Raw genomic sequence first — 19,974 nt, forward strand, 5'->3', positions numbered from 1 at the left:
ATCAACTCAGTCCAACCCCCTGCCATGGCGAGGGACACCCTCCACTAAACCAGGCTTCTCCTGGGCTCCATCCAACTTGACCTTGAATATTTCTATGGATAGGGCATCCACAGCTTCTCTGGACAACCAGTGCCAGGGCCTCACCAACTCCATACTAAGTAATTTCTTCCTAATATCCAATCTAAATCTACTCTCTGGCTTCACTTTGAAGCCATCCCCCTTTGTCCTGTCAGTACATGTTTTTGTAAATAGTCCCTCTCCATCTTTCCTGTAGGCTCCCTTCAGGTACTGGAAGACTGCAGTTAGGTTACCCCAAAGCCTTCTCTCCAGGATGAACAATCCCAATTCTCTTGGCATTTCCTCTTAGGGGAGATGCTCCATCCCTCTTAACTTGTCCTCCCAGCAGGTATCCGGGTGGCTGAAGTCCCCTGTGAGGAGCAGGGCCTGCAAAGAGGCAACTGGCCCAGTAAAACATCACCCAAACTGGTTATTCCTTGAGCCCTTCCCCCATAAGCTCTCCGTTGGCTCGTCATCCACACAGAATTCCAGGCACTCCAGCTGTTCTCTCACTAAAGGGCAGCTCCCTCTCCTCACCTTTTTGGCTTGTCTGTATCCCTCCACTGCAACACTTGGGTCGTGGGAGCCATCCCACCACACCTTCCTGATCCCAGCCAAATCATGGCCCTGCAGATGCACCCAGATCTTTGCCTCGTCGTGCCCAGTCCTCACACTACTGATGTTCTCTACACACACTCCAGAGAGACACCCCAGCACACGGACTCCCCAGATTCAGGGATCTCAGTTTTAGGGATTTCTCCATCATGGTGTTTTGTTGATTTTCTGATCCCTTTCTGTTATACCGCTCTAGATCCTCAACTCATCAACCTTATTTGGGAGGGTTGTGTGTGATCACATACATAATTCATCAATTTATTCTGAATTTCAGAACTTAAAACCTCTAGAATGCCTTTCTGTTTTTCCTTCCAATAACCAGTAATTTTAATTATTACTTCTTAATATACCACGCAGACCAAGGCTTCTGCAGGTTATGTCTTCACCCACCAGAGGGCGAGTTGTCTCCATCTGTGTCCTCCACTGCCACGAAAGCAGAGCCCGATAAAGAATTCCTTTTGCCTTTCATGAGTAGATAGCAGGGATGTGGGAAGCTAAAAAGACTCATCTTAACCTTGGCAAGTCAGACTTGTCTGTACAGAAGTTGTCAAAGATGAAGCTTAATCTAGATCTTAACTTTAACTCCTCATTTCTCCTCTCCTGCTTTACAGTCACTATTACTAAACACCAGCTTCTGCTATGGCTTTTCTTCTACTTCCTTCTGTGGAATCCCAGAATGGTTTGGGTTGGAAGGGACATTAATGACCATCTCATTCCCTACCCCTGCCATGAGCAGGGACACCTTCCATTAAACCAGGTTGCTTAACCTGGCCTTGGACACTTGCAGGGATGGTGCAGCCACAGCTTTTCTGGGCAACCTGTGCCAGGGCTCCCCAGCCTCACAGGGATGAATTCTTTCCCAATATCCCATCTAACCCTGCCCTCTGGCAGTTTAAAACCACTGCTCCTTGTCCTGTCACTGCATACCTTTGTAAATAATCCCTTTTTTGGCTCTCTCAGAGCCCCTTTAGGCACTGGAAAGGACTCCAAGGACTTCCCAGAGTCTTCTTTTCTCCAGGCTGAGCATGCCTAGCCTGTCATCTTTACAGGGTGTGCACCAGGCACTCTGCCACACAGCCTTGTCACAAATTTGCATTTACTGTCCTTGGGGTTGATCCTTAGCACACGGAGGCGAGTTTCCTTCTCTGAGACAGGCCCCGTTCCCTGTTAAATGCTGCCTGGATATTTCAGCTTGAAAAATCAGAGCGAGGGCTTGATCAGGGTCCTGCTCCTGGGTCTAAGTCAGCCATCACACCAACAGCTTTGCTGTCTTCCAGATTCAATTCTTCTCGCCCTGCTTGGCCTTCAGCTCATTGTTTTCCTTTCTAAGCTCATCAGCCTCATTCTTTATCTCCCACCGTCTGGCTTTTTTCTCTCTCCCACACCATGCTCAGACAGATGGTCTGGCTGCAATTCTCCTCGCTTAACTTCTGCTTAGAAAACCCTCGGATCTGCTGCCTGCCCTTGAATCCCAGCCTGGCTTGCCTGGTGTAGTGGTGATAAAGAGAACAAAGCAAATATGCACAAAAAACTTCTTTTTCATGGAATCCTAGAAGGTTTGGGTTGGAAGGGACATTCAGGATCATCTCGTTCCAACCCTCTTGCCATGGGCAGGGACACCTTCCATTAGACCAGGTTTCTCTCAAATCCTGTCCAACCTGGCCCTGAACGCTTCTGGGGATGGGGAATCCATGTCTTTTGGGGAATCCACAGCTTCTATAGGCAATAAATAACTTCTGTTTTCCATGGTGATGGATTTAGCTGTTTTCTCTCTTGCATTTGGGAGTGACTTTTGCACAGCCACCTTTTCCTTGATGGTATCCTTGATGCTTCTTTTAGCCTCTTCCTCCAGAGATAAAAATCATGTTTGAAAGAGAGGAATTATATCAGTGCTACATATGAAAATTACACTATTTCACAACTATATACATTTTTATACATGTATATATACATCATAAACCAGCACAATCACTTCTGTTAAAATATTTCAATCATTCCAGGTATGGATTTGTACCTTCAGAGCTGGTCGTCACCCTGGGCACTACACAGGGCAGGGAAAACTCCCCAGAAAGTAACAATCTAGGTGCCACCACCCGTTTGGGAGGCCAAGATGTTTTAATGTGAGGGGATTATGAGGGGCCACGAGGGGGATATGAGGGGGCTCTGAGTGGGATATGAAAGTCTGTGACGCGGATACGACTGGACTATGAGGGGCTGTGAGGGGAAAATCCCTAATAAAACAGAATTAACACTTTCCACGCCTTTTTCTCCACGCTGCGGGGCCGAACTCCCCTCACAGCGGTGGGGGGGGCGGTTCTGCCCCTCAGAGCCCTCCCCGTTGCCACGGCGACTGCGCGCCCTTGGCACTCACTGCGCAGGCGCAAAGAGATACGGAGAGACGCGCGAAGGGTCCCGCGCATGCGCACGGAGCGCGGGCGGTTGCCGTGGAGACGCGTCGGCCAGGCCGGGCCCGGAGCGCCGCCGCCGCCGCCGCCATGAGCTCGGGGCTGGAGCCGGAGCCGGGGCCGGGGCCGGGGCCGGGGATACGGCCGGGGACAGGGACAGGGCCCCCGATCGGGCCCGGGCCGGGGCTGCCCTTCCTCCCCGGCTGCGCCATCAAGGACCCCACGGTGAGCGCGCCCGCCCACTGTACCCCCGCTGTACCCCCTTCACTCGGGAGGCCCCCCGGATCAAGGTGGGCTGGTTGATGGGTGCTCCCTGAGTGGTGACCTCGAGAAGGGGCCTCTGCACCTCCCCACACCTGCTTCAGGTGGTACCTGGTATCCCCTGGAGATGCTGTCTGGGAATCTGGTACTCCCTCAGACTTTGCTCTAAATCCACAGGAGTCTTGGGAACCCTAAACTCAACAATATTCATAGAATCATAGAATGGTTTGGGTTAGAAGACCGTAAAGACCATCCCATTCCACCCCCTGCCATGCGCAGGGACACCTTCCACTATCCCAGGCTGCTCCAAGCCCATTCCAACCTGGCCTTGGACACTTCCAGTGATCCAGTGATCCAGGGGCAGCCACAGCTTTTCTGGACACCTGTGCCAGGGACTTGCCACCCTCACAGGGAACAATTTCTTCCCAATATCCCATCTATCCTGCCCTCTGGCAGTGGGAAGCCATTGCCCCTCGTTCTGTCCCTCCAGGCCTTGTCCCAAGTCCCTCTCCAGCTCTCCTGGAGTTCCTTTAGGCACCAAAAGGGGTTCTAAGGTGTCCCTGGATCTTTCTCCTCTCCAGGTGAACACCCCCAGCTCTCCCAGCCTGGCTCCAGAGCAGAGGGGCTCCAACCCCCAGAGCATCTCCATGGTTTCCTCTGGCTCCAACAGATCCCTGCATTTCTTGTGTTTTGGGCTCCCGACCTGGATGCAGCACTGCAGGCAGGGTTTCACAAGAGCAGAATATAGGGGGAGACATTTTTTTCAGGGAACATTTAACCCCCTGAACCAAGGGAACCTGATGTTCCCTCAGATCACCCTGTAATTCCCTCAAGAGGCCTGGCACATCCTGTATTCACCAAATATCCCCCAGATAACTTGATGTCCTTTGAACCCATGTCCTGGGAACCTCAAACTCACCAGACCCTGGACATGACCCACAAAGCACCCCCAAAGAACCTGATGCTCTGTAAACTCATTTGATGCTCCCCAGCAGATTTAATATCCACTTGACTCTCTCCCAGGGACTTAGTGCTTCACAAAGCCACCAAATACCTGCTGGACTCACTTCTTGGGGATCTGAAAGCTCTGTACTCACCTGGTATGTCCTGATCCCACCCACAGCAGACCTGGTACTCCCATAATTCTTCCACTGTTACTGAACATTGCAATCTATTCCCAAGGGACCAAGTATCCCGGAACTAACCTTCAAGGGGACTTGGTACATTTAATCTTCTCCCCAAGGCATCCATTGCATCATGTACCCATCTTATAACCCTGAATTTGTCCCAATAGCTTTAGGGAGAGAAACACACACCCCTCCTCCCCCTCATTTGTGACCCTCATGTGAAATTCCAAAAGCTTTTTTCCATAACTGCAGAACTGCTGTCTGCAAACTCACTCCTTTGGATATTCAGTTCCCTTGAATCCATCCAATAATTCCCCCACAGTTCATAAGATACCCAAGGGGAAATCCCCAAACTCACTTTACAGTCCTGAAATCTGATTCCCTCAGGAAAAGCTGCTGTTTCTCTGAACCATCTGAGTTTTCCCAAAGCAAAGTCCTCTGCACTGATACTGTCCTGAACCAAGTTCCTTAAATTCACCTGATACCTCCTCAGATGGATATATCCAGGAAAACCAATATTAATCAAACCTTGAGCATTCCCCCACATGAATTAATCCCCCAAATCTTCCCAATATAATTTCCTGGACATAATTTGTCATAGGTACACCTTGATGTCACCAGTCTCATTGGCAATCAACATCTTCCTGATACCCCTTTCCTCCAAAGCTCTGATACTTCCAAAACTGCTCTCCTGGTGTTGCCTGGAGAACTGAATCCTTGACAGTGCAGGTCTGGAACCTGATAACCTGATGAGAGAACTGGTATCCCACCACAGAACTGGTGTTATCACTGCTTCCAGGATCATCCCCAGGAAATGACACACTCTCAGCTGTTCCCAGGTTCCCTGGAAGAAGCAGTCTCATCCTCATCCTCTGCACCTGATACCTAAATGAGGAAGCAACCTCTCCTTTTCCCTATCCAATGGTCCAGGCCCTAAGGACCTGACAACCCCAAATCCTCCCAATGTTCTCTTGAGGAAGCGGTGCCACAGAGAACTGATGCTTCCATTTATTTCTTTGATATGCTAAAAGAATCCCCCCAGGAAACCAAAAAGGGTTTGTTTCATACCTGGTTTGGGCTTACCAGGAATTTACAGCCTTCCTGGAGAGCATCTTTAACAGAAAATGTTCCTGGCTGCATTCAGCTTTGTATATGAAAATCCATTGTCACAGAATTATGGAATGGTTTGGGTTGGGAGGGACCTTAAAGATCATCTTGTTCCAACCCTCTGCCATGGGCAGGGACACCTTCCACAAACCAGAGTGCTCCAAGCCCATCCAACTTGTCCTAAAACCAGTAACAACTGAGTCCTCCAATAGTAAATAGAGTAAATTACTCATAACAAATAACCATCCAGCAATAAAGGTTGTCTCAAAATTATTATCAGATAATATTTCCTTTAAATAATTTATAACATCTTGGAAATCTGCAGTTTTTCCAGTCCATAAAAGTGGCATCACAACACTTGTTTTCCTAGTGAATGCTGAGAAGTTCTGAAGGAAACCTCTGTGTTCAAGTAAAGTGGTGTTACTGCTTAGTGCTCACAGGACAGGGAAACAGACACTGGGAGAGGGAATGGTGTTTGTGTGAAGTGTTACAGACTTGGCAAAAAGAAGGACTTAATTCAATGGAATTTCTTCAGATAAACACTGGCAGCAACTGAGATTAGGAGTTTACATTCTGGGTTTTCCCTTTTAAACTTTCATTAGTTACCTGATCCTGGAAGATGTTATCTGGCATACAGGTTCACTTTGGGAGAGCTTATCCACTCAGGAGCTTTATGAACCAATGAGGTGCTTTCTTTAGGCAAATGTGGGCTCTTACAAGCCTGCACACTTCTAACAAACGCTGATATTGCTCAAATTAAAGACAAACTTCCTGGTTTTCCTTGAATATTTTTCCCACAGCTTTCCCTTGGTATTTATTTAACAGAAGGAAGTGGTAATTCTGTGGCGGTTTATAAGATGTTCTGCTAAAATGTCTTCAGACAAATCCTGTTTTCACCTGTTTTCATCACTGCTCTCTCCATTGCAAGATCTATAGTAGGAGTTTCAAGAGAAAACAGGGAATTATGTGGAATTCAAGTGGGGCCTGAAGGTATAAATAAGATTAGAGGCTTAACCATGAGGCGCGAGGAAGGGGATGGAGAAGAAGCAGTTTGCATGTCTGAAGTCAGACTGACTGCAAGCCTGGGGCTGGAAAAGGAGCTGGAGCTTGTTCTTTCAGCACTGGAAATGCTTACAACTCTGTTTTACTTGGCAAAACTCAAGAGGTTTTATTATCAGGGACTCATAATTTCCCCTGCTTTCTCTGGAGCTTTAAGTGTTGAAAGCCCAGTGGGACCAGGCAGGCTCTTGGAGTGCAGGTGAGGTAGCACGTGTGGTGGAGTGTGCAGCAAGTGCAGCAGTTTGGTGTCACTCAGGTCTGACCCTGCTCTTCAGCAGTGAAGAACAAGACTGGCTGACAGAGAGCAGGTCCTGTGCACAGCTCTGCTTGAATGCAGCCCTGGGAGAAGGACTTGGAGCTGCTGATGGATGAGAGGCTGGGAGCCAGAAGCCCCCACCATGTGCTGGGCTGATTCCCCCTCTGGGCAGCAGGGGAGGGGGCAATTCTGCCCCTCTGCCCTGCTCAGGTGAGACTCCCCACCCACAGAGCTGCCTCCAGATCTGGTGTCCTCAGCATAAATAGGAGATGGAGCTGCTGGAGAGAGTCCAAAGGAGGCCACAGAGATGTTCCAAGGGCTGGAGCCCCTCTGCTCTGGGGCCAGGCTGGGAGAGCTGGGAGTGTTCACCTGGAGAAGAGAAGGATCCAGGGAGACCTGAGGGCCCCTTCCAGGGCCTAAAGGGGCTCCATGAAAGATGGGACAAACTTTTTAGCAGGGCCTATAGCAGTAGGACAAGAAATGATGGTTTTAAACTCAAAGAGGCTTAATTTAGATTAGATACAAAGAAGAAGTTTTTTTACAAAGAGGGTGGTGAGGCCTGGCACAGGTTGCCCAGAGAAACCGTGGCTGCTTCATCCCTGCCAGTGTCCAAGGCCAGGTTGGATGGGGCTTGGAGCAACCTGGGATAGTGGAAGGTGTCCCTGCCCGTGGCAGAGGGTGGAACTGGATGAGCTTTTATGTCCCTTCCAACCCAGGCTGTACTATGAGTCTATGACTATGTAGAGAGGTGATGAAACAACTAATGTGCTTTTGTACATTTCATATTTGCAGTTCTGTGAGCATGACATGCCTTGATTTAACCCAGCAAAGAAAATCCTGTATCATGCCAGGGGAGGGTTAAGAAAATAAATAACGGTGGAATACACAGAGGGTGCACAACAGTGAAGGGAGCACCATAAGGCAGTAACTGAGTGAGGTCCCATGGTGCTCTGTACTGCTGACAAATAGGGTAGGGGACAAAGAGCTGGTGAGATAAATACCAGGGCAGATAAAGTGCTGACACACTGTTCTAGGCACTAACTATGGTGGCAGTCAGGAAATTCAGTGATTTAAGTTCTTCCATAGCCTGTGGTAGTGCAAGGATCTGAGTTCACTCTTGTGCTTTGTACGTCCACCACTGACTGTTTTTTCCACTGTTGGTTTTTTTTTTTTTTTTTGGCCTAAGTACAAAATCTGAGTTTAAATAACTGCTGCAGTAGATTATAATAAAATGCTGGGGATGTGTGTGGGGTGAGACATTCTTCATATTGCACTCTCTTGCTGGTTTTTTTTTTGTGCTTCCAGTAGCTATATCTGCTAAATTCATGCAGTATTTTGATAGCTGGATTTCCTTCCAACAGAAAACATCTTTTCATCGGTCCCAGACACTGGACTTCAAAAATGGATATGCCTTTTCCCGGCTGCCAAGAGAGGGGGTTGGTGGGGACACACTCTTTGCAAATCAGCTCTCTCAAGATGAATTAGATGATTTATGCACCAAGGGAGCCACACTGACCTATGGGCAAGTCAAGAGGCCTGCACCTTCCCGCTTCACTCCAGCATTCGTGACTTATGACAAAAAGGTATAAAGAAGCTGATTCCAGGAATATCACTGGCCAAATTCGGAGACACAAACAGTCAGCTCCAGGGTTCACGGGACTGCATACAGCAGTTTTCAGATGCCAGAGCCCTTAGTCAGAGACAGCTGAATCCCAGACTGAAAGAGACTTTCTTTGCTCGGGAGGAGGATTATAATACCTAAACAATGTAAGACATTCCCTGCAAGTTACACTTGAGCATTTCCAGCAGATGTTGGAAAAGAGGTTTGATTAGCTCTGGAAAGCTCCAGCTTAAAAGTATTGCTCTGTAAGCCACAGCCTAGGGTTCTGTGTTTCCAAAACTATACTGAGGTTGTAACTGAGCTTTAACTGGAAAAGTCAGTCTGCAGTGGGAACCCTGGTAGCCTGTTTGACTGTGGTCTATCTATTCCTGCTTGTGTTGGTCACCACAGCGTGTCACAACTGGAACTGCTCCATTTAGTGCTTCCCCTGTAACATCTTGGTCATCATATCAGACTGGGTGCTGTCTCTGTGTCTGCTTGGAGCAGTCCTGAGCTGACCCTTGGTTCTCAGTGTGCCAATGGCCCAAGCTGCAACCCGCAGCCATGGATGGAGCAGCTGCTGCAGTGGGAGCTGCAGGGCTCGGGAGCTCAGCACGTGCAGGCTCCGCACACTGCCAGCCCTGGCAGAGCAGTCTGCAGCCAGCCAGCCCTCAGCCTGGCTGTGACACAGGCTGGGGAACAGATGTGCTCTGTTAATTGCTGAGGCTGTTCCTTCAGAGCAATGTAAATGTTGCTGCTTAATCTGTCAGATCCTTCTCTGCCCCTTCCTTCAAGCCACAGGAGCAGCAGGAGCCACAGTGCTGCTGGGGATGTCACAATCCCTTGTGGGCCACTTTGCTGACTGAGAGGAACTTGCTGGCTTTATCATCTCTTAATTATCCAGGCCTCTGGGCTGATGTAGGCTGGGTATGCAAGGCCTGATTGGCCACCTGCACCATCTTAGGGGCATTGAATGATCTTGGAGGGAATATTCCTCCTACTTTTGCCAAACAGAGAGCCTGGCTGATTAGTTTCCTTGTTTCCCCAGCACAAATCAGTTTTTGCTGTCAGTGCTGAATAGATGAGACTTCAGATCATGGAAAGGACCTTAAAGATCATCTTGTTGCAGCCTCTCTGCCATGGGTAGGGATACCTTCCACTATCCCAGGTTGCTCAGAGCCACTCCAGACTGGCCTTAAAATTATGACCCCTTCCAGATTTTAAAATCCTCAGATGTGGTTGAACTCTTTACTTAATCTGTGGATAACTTCTCTAAATCAGGACTGTAAAGCTGAAAAATAAAGAGCTGTGTGTGTCAGTAAAGTAGATTACTGTCAGCAGCCAAGCATCTGGCAATAGGTGAAACAGCAGGTGATCAAGAAGTAGGGAAAAGACTGTATTTTTACCCTTGTCTCAGGCACACCAAATTTGCAAAAGACACATCTTAATAAAAGCACTTCTGGTGCTTCTACTGTCACTCACAGATTAGGCCACAGCCGTCTTTGAAGATTTTTAGAATCTAATCCAGTAATTTTACACCACTAAAGCAAATTATAAATAAATCATTGGCCTTGGTAAGACTAATCACAGTGTTCAAACTGTTTCTTTCTCTCTCCCTTTGCTGTATTGTGCCTTGGGCAGGTATTGAAGTTCGACGCCTACTTCATGGAGGAAGTTGCTATCTCTGCAGAGGAGCATTACCGGATCCGCCAGGTGGGCCTCTACTACTACCTGGAAGATGACAGCATGTGTATCATCGAGCCCAAGGTGAAGAACTCGGGTCTGCTGCAAGGCAAACTCATGAGACGCCACCGGGTGCCCAAGAATGAGCGCGGGGATTATTACCACTGGAAGGATCTAAACCTGGGCATCGACCTCACCATATACGGCCGGACCTACCGCCTGGTCAACTGCGACTCCTTCACCAAGGTGTGTGGTAGGAGAGCACTGACAGAAAGACTCCTGGGAGCTGCAGGCTTTTAATTACCTGTTAGAGTAATTAGCAGCAGTTTGCAGCTGTAGCTTTTGTCATACGGGTACTCACAGTCTCTTATTGTGCTTTTTGTGTAGATTTCTTTTTTCAGGCCAAAGGGGACTTCAGGGTATGACATCTGCTGAGGGCAAGTAAGGTGCTCGGGGTTTTTGCCCCAGGACTGCTGGGAGTCCATCTTTTGTCCTCAGGACTTCTCTTTACAATACAAATTCTAAATTCCTGTCTGGCCAGTTGAACTGCTTGGAGTCCAGATGAAACATTGTGCATACATGAGAGGGAAATTAGTGATCCCAACTCTTTTCTGATTTAATATTTCTCTGTTAGGAACAGTTGAAAGGAATACAAGCAGTAACTCTGCACACATCCACAGCCAAGCCATGATCCATGGTACAACCTGACCTTTCTAAGAGAGCTTACTCATTGCCTGCTTTTCTATTTCTGGCTAGTTCTGTACCAGTAAATGAGATAATAATGATCCAATAATAAGAAATAAAAATTACCAGTACACTGGTATCCTGCTAGTTTGTCCCCAGTAAAATCTCAGCCCAGGTCAGCTACTATTCTTCCAGACCAGGAGCTAGACTGCTCCAGGGGCCATTCCCAAAAGGTGAACGTGCAGTCAACCTGTCCTGGAGGCTGGGAGAGTTTAGGTCCAGGCTTTTCCTTGTCAGTTGGCCTCAGTGCCCAGGAATATTCCCAAGCATGTATAATATATTGGTATAAATATGGCTGTGGAGCCAGCTCTGCTGGAACTGGGTGACTGTTCAAGTCAGTCCACATCAAATAAAGAGCTGGTCCTCATGTTAATATTGATGGAAAACATGAAATGAGCTATGTGGGTCTACATCTCAAGGCCAATAGTGTATTATCATTTACTGACATCTTCCAGACCAGGAAATAATGAGCCTGAAAGTGTGAACTTGCCTTGTGAGTCTCCAGGGGGATCTCATATTCCTGTGGGAGATGTTTGCATAGGTGCTTCCTGGGCTGAATATTTTCATGGACCACTTCCCAAAGCAAAAAAGGGAACAAGTCCCTTGACTTCAGAGATTGTTTTGGGTGACTGATGCAAGTCCATGAGTAACACCCTGGATTTTGTTCATGGTCCAAGGTAAGCAAAAAATCCCTTTATAAACAAGCAAAATGCACTCTTTCTGTGGGAAAAGTACTCCTGAAAGACGGAATGAAGCTGCCATTGACACATATCCTCGTGCCTGAAGGGTCTTGATGTGCTTAATGTGGGTGACACTAGCTTCTTCTATCTGACACAGGCCTAAATTATTGCAAATTCAGGCTAACTACATCTGTGTTTATACAGCAATTTATTCTTTTCCATTTTCATAAAAGAGACCAACTGACAGTTATCTTCCATTTAAAGCCCTAAGGCCAAGGAAAACTGTGCTCAAGTGAAATCTGAGTTAGGATGTTCAGGACAGAACTGCTCTGATTAATTACAGGGTAAGCAAAGATAAGAAGCAGCTTAAACAAATGTATTTGTTATCTGTTGTATTTTGCTGTTGCTGTAGAATTCTCTGTGAATTGCAGAATTCTGACCTCACTCATCCCAGCCCTCCTGTAACCTCTAGTCACCTCTTACCTTCAGAACTCCTGGCAGCACTAACACCTCAGATGACCTTCCTAGGTGTTCCTGGAGAGCCAAGGAATTATAGTGAATCCTCCAGAGGAGCTGGTTTCGGATCCTTACACAGAACAGCGTCGGACGCCTGTGCAAAAACGCATCGTGCCCACAGGTCCCGACCCCTTCAGGCAGTTTTTGACCTATGACACAAAGGTGAGAGAGCTGGGGATTATCCCAATTATTGTATAATTAGCCACATCACACTGGTGAGGCACCTCCAGTCCTGATCCTGGTCTGGGTCCTTCACCTTAGGAAAGATGTTGAGGGTCTGGAATGCATGCAGGGGAGGGGCTAGAGCACCAGGAGTGGCTGAGGGAGCTGGGAAAGCAACTCAGCCTGGAGAAAAGGAGGCTCAGGGGGGACCTTCTGGCTCTGCACAACTCCCTGACAGGAGAGGACAGCCAGGTGGGGATCAGTATCATCTCCCAGGCACCCAGAGAGAGGATTGGAGATGGCCTCAAGTTGTGCAAGGGGTGGTTTAGGTTGAATTAGGAAGAATTTCTTCACAGAAGGGGTGATTAGACATTGAAACAGGCTGCCCAGGGAGGTGGTGGAGTCCCCATTCCTGGAGGTGTTCAAGAAGTGACTAGAAATGGCATTCAGTGCTCTGGGTAGGGTGACAGAGTGGGGGTCAGTCAGAGATTGAGCTCAATGATCTTTCAACCTAAAAGATTCTGTGTTTACGGTGAATATGTGCTATTGAAACCCAGGTCTTGTGAGTGTGTGCAATCTCATTCATTCTAAATTGTCTCAGTCTGCTGAACAGACTCCAGATTTGCTCCTTTCTTGGCTTTAGTGAGAAACAAAACCTTTTATGCTTTTTTCTGGGCTTTGTGCCTTCTAAACAGCTCCTCTTTGGATTGCAGAGCCTGTGCTCAATATCATCCATTACTCTCTTGCTTTCTGTTGGGATGAGATAAGCCACCTGCCTCTGGAATTTAGCAGCCAGATGCAGTTCTATCAGGAATGGTCTTGCTGCATCCACTCCTCTCCTCCCCCAGAATATTGATGCCAGGTGCCAGAGCAGATAATTTCAGAAAAACACAAATGCCCCTTATTCTGACTAAATTCTCCCTGTGCCTCTCCTCTCTCTTCAGGAGCTGAACCTTGGGGAATTCTTGAGCATCTCAGTGTGATGAGTTTGATTTCTACGGCACCAAAAGATGATTCTGATCCATGTTTGTCTGCTTTTTTTCCCTCCACCCCAGGTGCTTCGCTTCTATGCCATATGGGATGATACCAACTGTGCCTTTGGTGATCACCATCCCTGTATCATCCATTACTTCTTGGCAGATGACACAGTGGAGGTTCGGGAAGTCCACAAGAGAAATGATGGGAGAGACCCATTCCCAGTACTGATGAGGCGCCAGCGCTTGCCCAAAATCTTTGTGGACAAGAACAGTAAGTTTAGATTGGCACATCCATCTGTGCTAAGGTGTCATTATTTCATGGTAAAAAAAAAATTCTTCAAATGGTCACTAAATTCTTTATCTTTTGGGAAACAGTGGCAGGACAGCAGTGCCAGCATCTCCCTGTAGTTATTTTTACACCTTGCTTTTATATCCATTTTCACTAGGAAATGTTAACATCTCCCTGATTAATTTATTTTTCCTTCCTCTCCCTTGTCCTTAGAGAACTTCCCAAGCTGTGTGCTGGAGATCACTGACCATGAGGTACAAGAGTGGTACTCACCCAAAGATTTTGCTATTGGCAAAACTGTCACCCTCCTTGGACGCACCTTCTTGATCTATGATTGTGACAAGTTCACCCAGGACTTCTATCGTGAAAAATATGGCATCACAGACTTCCAGCCAGTAGATGTAAATAAGAAACCACTTGAAAAAGTTCCACAGGTACTGCACACAATTTCTCAAAAGAAGGGAGGAAAGGAAGCAGTTGGTGTGAGCTCTTATAGTAAAGTAGAGGTTCAGCTTAGTAAGAACCTGTAGAAAACAAGTTCAGCTTAAAGAAAAAAATCAAGTAACTTGAAAATGACAAGGCAAGAATGGTCATAATTGATATAAAAATGAAAGCCTGGCTGCACTCACACTACTGAACTCTCCCTCACTCTTCAAAACAGTGTTGCCAAGTCCAAACTGCCTACTGGGGATGGTCACAGCCCTTGTTACCTCCCAGACTCAGCCCAGAAATTGTTTGGAGCTGTGGCTTAGACCACAGGCATGATGGGGATTATGTTACCAGTGTAACCATTTGATGGCTGAGTTCCTGTGCACGGGAAGGTTTAGTTGGAACTAAATGATTTTAAGGTCCTTTTCAACCCAAACCATTCTATGGTTCTTTTATATAGTCATAACCTCTTAAATCAGAGAAATTACATGGCTTTCTGAGTTTCAGATTTGCTTAATTCTCTTATATTTTCATTAAATACAGCACATGGCCAGGCTGGTGTCAACCATCTCTACTGGGCAGGATGTCACAGCTCTTGCTACCTGGTGGCAGAATATTTCCTTCCATATCTGATGGGCTTTGCTAAGTCTTGTAAACTTTATCTTGTTTTTAGTTGCAGCTGTTTATGGTTGATATCTCCTCTGGATGCAGGTAATTCCTCCCTATAATGGTTTTGGCATCCCTGAAGACTCTCTCCAGAACTGCCTTAGTCTGTTTCCAAAGCCTCCACGGAAAGATATCATTAAGATGCTGGAGAATAATCTCAAGGTCCTGCGGTACCAGGTGGCCCTTGTAAGTGTTTTCCTTGGTGGAATAGTGCCAGGAGGATGGGAGGAGCAGCCTGCCCAGACAAGGCTGTTGGCAAACTCTCCTTTGTGCCAGTGGGAAAAGAGAGCTCCCTGAGCCAACACGAATGTCCCTGCGGGGGATGCCATGGGGTTATTGTGTGCTTGCTGTGACAATTGGCAGCTCACAAAACTAGAAAAAAATAATAATAATAAGGCCAGAAAGTACAAATCAGACCTGCTACAAACCCACAGCCATTTATGGGAAAACTCTCTCTGCCACTGCTACATGACAGATGGCCCTGGCTGAAGCAGCCTGCACTGGGCACTGTGCCTCTGCCTGCCTGCCACCACTGCCACCAGCCAGTGCTTGATGTGTCTGCTGCTGGCTCCAGTCCCTGTCCTTCTCCTGGCTAGTCCTGGATGCAGCAGCCAGCAAGGAGCTGTCCTAGCAGAGCAGCCAATGCCAGTGTAGAAGCTGGAAAATCCATGAGAATGGTGTTTTCCATGCACAACAGCACCCAGGCCCTGGCCTTTGTGCCAGCTCTACAGCGGGTTTATGCAAGGAGCCTCTGGCACATCCAGCATTGGCATTTCCTGTGCTGCCTTGTGCCTGCCCTCTCCAAACACTCAGGGTGGATAAGGGCTGGTTTCTTTTCCCTATTGTGCAGGAGTTCCCTAAAGGTCACAGCTGAGGAGTTAAGATCCACTTAGCTTTAAGCTAAGCAAGTAAATTCACTGGTGTGTCAGGGGAGTGACTTCCTGTGACTAAGGGCTAAAACAGCACCAGCCTCTCTCAGGCACTCAGCATAATGAAAAAATGTAATTTAAAACTGAATTTTACAGCCTCTCTGGGATGAATCATTCTATATAGGATAGAGAAAGGATGTCTCTTGGATTACTCAGGCTGTGGAAACACTGAATATACTTGGTAACTTCAACCCAGATTCTGATTCAGTGGCTTAAATAAAGCAAGTAACCTTTGAAATTCAGATCCTAAGTGCTGTCTAGTGCTTTGTTATGCTATGTCAGCACATCAAGTGCTTTGTTTAGTCAGCTGTAAAAAAAGCTCTGGATGCTTATGAGTGGGTTACTAGGTACTCCTAAGCATGCCAGGCAAGGAAAAGCTGGTTCCAATGCTCTGTTCCAAACCTGCTACTTTTCCTCTAGGAATCACCAGTGCCTGAGGACAAAAATCGTCGTTTCATCCTCTCTTATTTCCTCTCCGATGACACAATCGGTATCTATGAACCCCCAGTCAGAAACTCTGGCATCCTTGGAGGCAAATACTTAAAAAGAACCAAAGTTACCAAGCCAGGGTCTACCCCAGAGAATCCCATATACTATGAGCCCTCCGACTTCACCATCGGTTCTACAATTGAAGGTAAAATCCAGCCTGGATTTATAATACTCTGCTCTGGTATGTCATTTATTGCACGGAGAGTGCATATCTCTTCCTTCACTTGAAAGATCTGCTGCTTCTGGGTCTCGTCACATTTGAATTTCCAGATCAGCAACTGGTGTACATTGATACAACTTTGTTACTGTCAATGTTTGAGCCTTTCAGTCAGTGAAATTATTCTTACTTCAAGAAGTGAAACAAGTAGCAGAGCTGGCTCAAAGCTGAGCCCAGCCACAGGAGAGGAATCCTGCTCCTCCTTAATGATGAAATTACTTTAACCCATGCTAAACCACAGGTAACACTACTTCTTTAATGTTTCTTCCCTAGTGTTTGGCCACAGGTTTATTATCACTGATGCTGATGAATATGTGCTTAATTACTTGGAGAGAAATGCAGAGAGTTTCCCTGAAGCAACAGTGCAATCCATAAGGGATCATTTCCTCCCACGGAAGGTGGTAGTGGAGACTGCCAGCAGGTAGGCTACAAAGAGTGGGGTGGTGGGGCTAAATAAGACTAAGGCTGACAGCTACAGGCATTTTCAGCAGCCTCCCTGGGCTCCAGCCTCCTGCTCTGCTGGTGGTTCTGATGCTCCAAGAGGCTGTGTTTGGGCACATTCAGAGGGTGTGAGTTGTGTACAGTAAAATGTTGTGGCTGCTGCCAGCCCCAAAACCTCTTGGGACAGCTCTGGCTCAGCAGCAGAGACAGAAAAGTGGTCACAGCACCAAGCCTGAGTTCAAGAAGTGTTTGGACTTCCAGCCAAAATCACAGAACCACAAAATGGCTCAGGTTGGAAGGACCTTAAAGATCAGCTCAGTCCAACCCCTGCCATGGGCAGGGACACCTTCTACTATCCCAGGTTGCTCCAAGCAACATTTAAACACTTCCAAGGATGGTGGACACATCTTTTCCCAAGAGGCATCAGTTCCCTGTAACAGATGCTGCCAAATTGAGCTGCTTGATGGTTGCAGGCTCAACAGGTGGTGGGGGGAGTCTTTTTTAGGGCATTTATTCCTTCTTTGCTTATCAGCCCATCAGAGCCTAGACCACATCCTCCTTTTATTTGTCTGGACCCAGTTTGTGTGACCTAGTAACAACTCTGTTATCTCAGAACATGGTTTGGAGGCAGTTATATCATGGCTCTGGTTGAAACTCAAGTTTCCCACAGTTTCTGACACTGTGGAGCACACAGGGAAGTGCTCTTTTTTTACTCAAGTGTCACAGCAAGGCTGCAAAAATGAGTTCTTACATGAAACCCTATTATTATTTTCTTCTGCAGTGGCTTCCCCAAGAAGGACCTGGATGATTTAATTGTGGAGGTTCAGAAAGAACTGAAACTCCAAGAGCCCTTCAACACCAGGCAGTTTCATGAGGCATTTCATCATTTTGACAAGGAGGGCTCTGGCTTCCTGGATAAAGCAAGATTTTTAACTGTTTGTGACAGGTTCAACGTGCCAACCAGCACCATTCTTCTTAAAAAGGTAGATGGAAGGGGTGCTGTGCATGTGGAATTCCCCTCCTATGGCTCTTCCAAAAGATCTCTTCTAAAAAACAACCCTAACCAGCTGCTCTAGCCTTCAAAGGGGAACAAATTCAAGAAAAGGGCAAGAGAGTCCCAGTTTAGAAAAACTCCTGAGCTGTTGGACTGAGCCTGCGTCTTAGAGGAGATAATAATTGCTGTCCTCTAAGGAAAATGGAAAAAAATGTTATCCAGGTTGCCTCCCATGTTTGACTGCACTGTAATGTGTGAAAATCCTGCTGGTTCAGGTCTTGGATGAGTAGAAGAGGTCATGTATCAATGATAGAGATCAGGAATCATGACAGAGGTCCTGCAGAGCTTGGAGTGTCTGTGATGGCTTAAGCACAGCTGGGATTGAGTAGAGGTGACACTGAGGTCTTCAAGGAATGCACCTTAGGAAAGCTTAGAGACATTCTGGATTCAACAGCAACTAAACTGAAGGTCTAAGAACTAAGTATTTAAAAATTATAATAATTTAACAATAATAATAATAATAATAATAATAATCATAATAATATTTATTATTATTATTATTATTATTATTATTATTATTATTATTATTATTATTATTATTATTATTATTATTATTATTTTAGAATCATAAGGCCCTGGTTAACACTTACTGGGCACTATGAGCAGCAAACAGCACATGGAGATCACAGTCTGCAAAGCAAATAATGTGAGGGAAATTGAGGGAAAAATTCCTGCAGTGAGGATGGAGGAGGAATATGACTGGCAAGGATGTTTCCTCAGCATCATGTGATAGGCAGTAGATTAGTGGCCAATAAAGGAGGGTCAGACTTTAGAGAAATCTAGAAACCAGAGGGAGTTACTTCCCCTGCTAAAATAAAAACTTTTCTAAAGCAGTCAACTGTGAGCATCACAGCCATGGTTAGAAAGGTGCATGGGCAGGGGATTTGTGTCTCTGAATGTAGGATGAATTAAGGCCTGACAAGCATACAGGGCTTTGCTGTACCAGAGTTCATCAGAGCTCACCCTGCCCTAAGGAATTTACAGTGTGGTGACAATCCCTGCTCCGCTCTGAGAGTGGGAGAGAAGTAACATTCCTAAAATTATGTGGAGAACCTGTGACAATTGAAGCTAAACTTCCACGTTTGAACCCCAGTCTAGGACCTGTGCACTAAAAACATCCATCTCCTCCCCTGAAATCTTAATCCCAGTGTTCCCAGAGCCCTGGGAAGTGTGGCAGGGCTATAAATTAAACATATGGCAGAGAGTTCACTGCCTGGAGAGGAGCACAGCTGTCAGTCACAAAAGCAAACCCCAGAGAATCTGTCTCCAGGCGACAAGGGGAAGAAGAATCCTTTCAAGGAATTGTGATATTAGACCTTCTCCATCTCGCTGGGTGTCAGAAGGAGATTAGTTATGCAATTAAAGAAACAAAAGCCTTCTTTCTTCCCCTGAAGCACACAAAGGCTGTGGCTCTGTAACACAATGCAGGGTCAGGCACAAACACCAGAACCGGCTCATTAGTGGGGCTGTCACCAAGCTCAATTATCTGTGTCTCCCCTTTATGCCATGTGCACACACCAAAGTGACACCAGGGAACTGTTCACATACACTGCCCCCACTCCACTTTTGGCAGGGATGTGTGCAAGATTTCCTGTGGCCCATCTCAGTCTGTGGCCATGCTCTGTATTTTTGTGGCTCTCTTGCCACTCTGGGGAGGCCCGGAAGGAAATCAGGATTGAACTCAAACACTTTAACTCTTCTCCTTGCATAGATTAGTGTCATCTATAGGCATTCAAGGTTGGACTTGAACCTTTAGATCATCAAGTCCAACCTTTAGATCATCAAGTTCAATCCTTAATTGATTGGACTTGATGATCTAAAGGTTGGACGCAATGATCTCGTAGGTCTTTTCAATCCTTAATGGTTCTATGATTCCAAGTTTACCTGTGATTCAGGACTACCAGAATGGGGACACATGGGGGAATTAACATCTCCTGCTCTGTCCCACAAGGAGAACTCTGGGCACTTTCCCCTAAAAAACAACCCAAATTTTCCAAGAGCTTTTTCCAACTCTTTATGGTGTTTGCTGTGTGTTTTGTCCCCACAGCTGATTGACTACTGTTCCTGTGATGAAGACAAGGTAAACTACCGTGACTTCCTTCGAGCCTTCCCTACTGATCTCTTCCCAGAAGCTGAAGGACAGTGTCAGCAGTTGAATTCTCAGCTGACTTGAATATATTGTACTTCAAAAAGGATGTTCTGGTTTTCCCC

General features: G+C 46.7%; 1 protein-coding gene across 1 annotated transcript; it reads left to right on the top strand.

The window, feature by feature from the left end:
* The first annotated feature begins 3,107 nt into the window (after window positions 1-3,107).
* On the top strand, window positions 3,108-19,958 carry EFHC1 (EF-hand domain containing 1). The gene is made up of 11 exons (XM_053939648.1): window positions 3,108-3,302; window positions 8,249-8,470; window positions 10,129-10,416; window positions 12,123-12,272; window positions 13,328-13,520; window positions 13,752-13,972; window positions 14,679-14,819; window positions 15,983-16,196; window positions 16,542-16,689; window positions 17,491-17,692; window positions 19,811-19,958. Exons 1-11 carry the CDS (start codon window positions 3,168-3,170, stop codon window positions 19,934-19,936), a joined length of 2,040 nt encoding a protein of 679 aa, XP_053795623.1. The 5' UTR covers window positions 3,108-3,167; the 3' UTR covers window positions 19,937-19,958.
* Window positions 19,959-19,974: the final 16 nt, after the last annotated feature.

Source organism: Vidua chalybeata, chromosome 3 (genome assembly GCF_026979565.1).
Source record: "Vidua chalybeata isolate OUT-0048 chromosome 3, bVidCha1 merged haplotype, whole genome shotgun sequence".
Taxonomy (NCBI): Eukaryota; Metazoa; Chordata; class Aves; order Passeriformes; family Viduidae; genus Vidua; species Vidua chalybeata.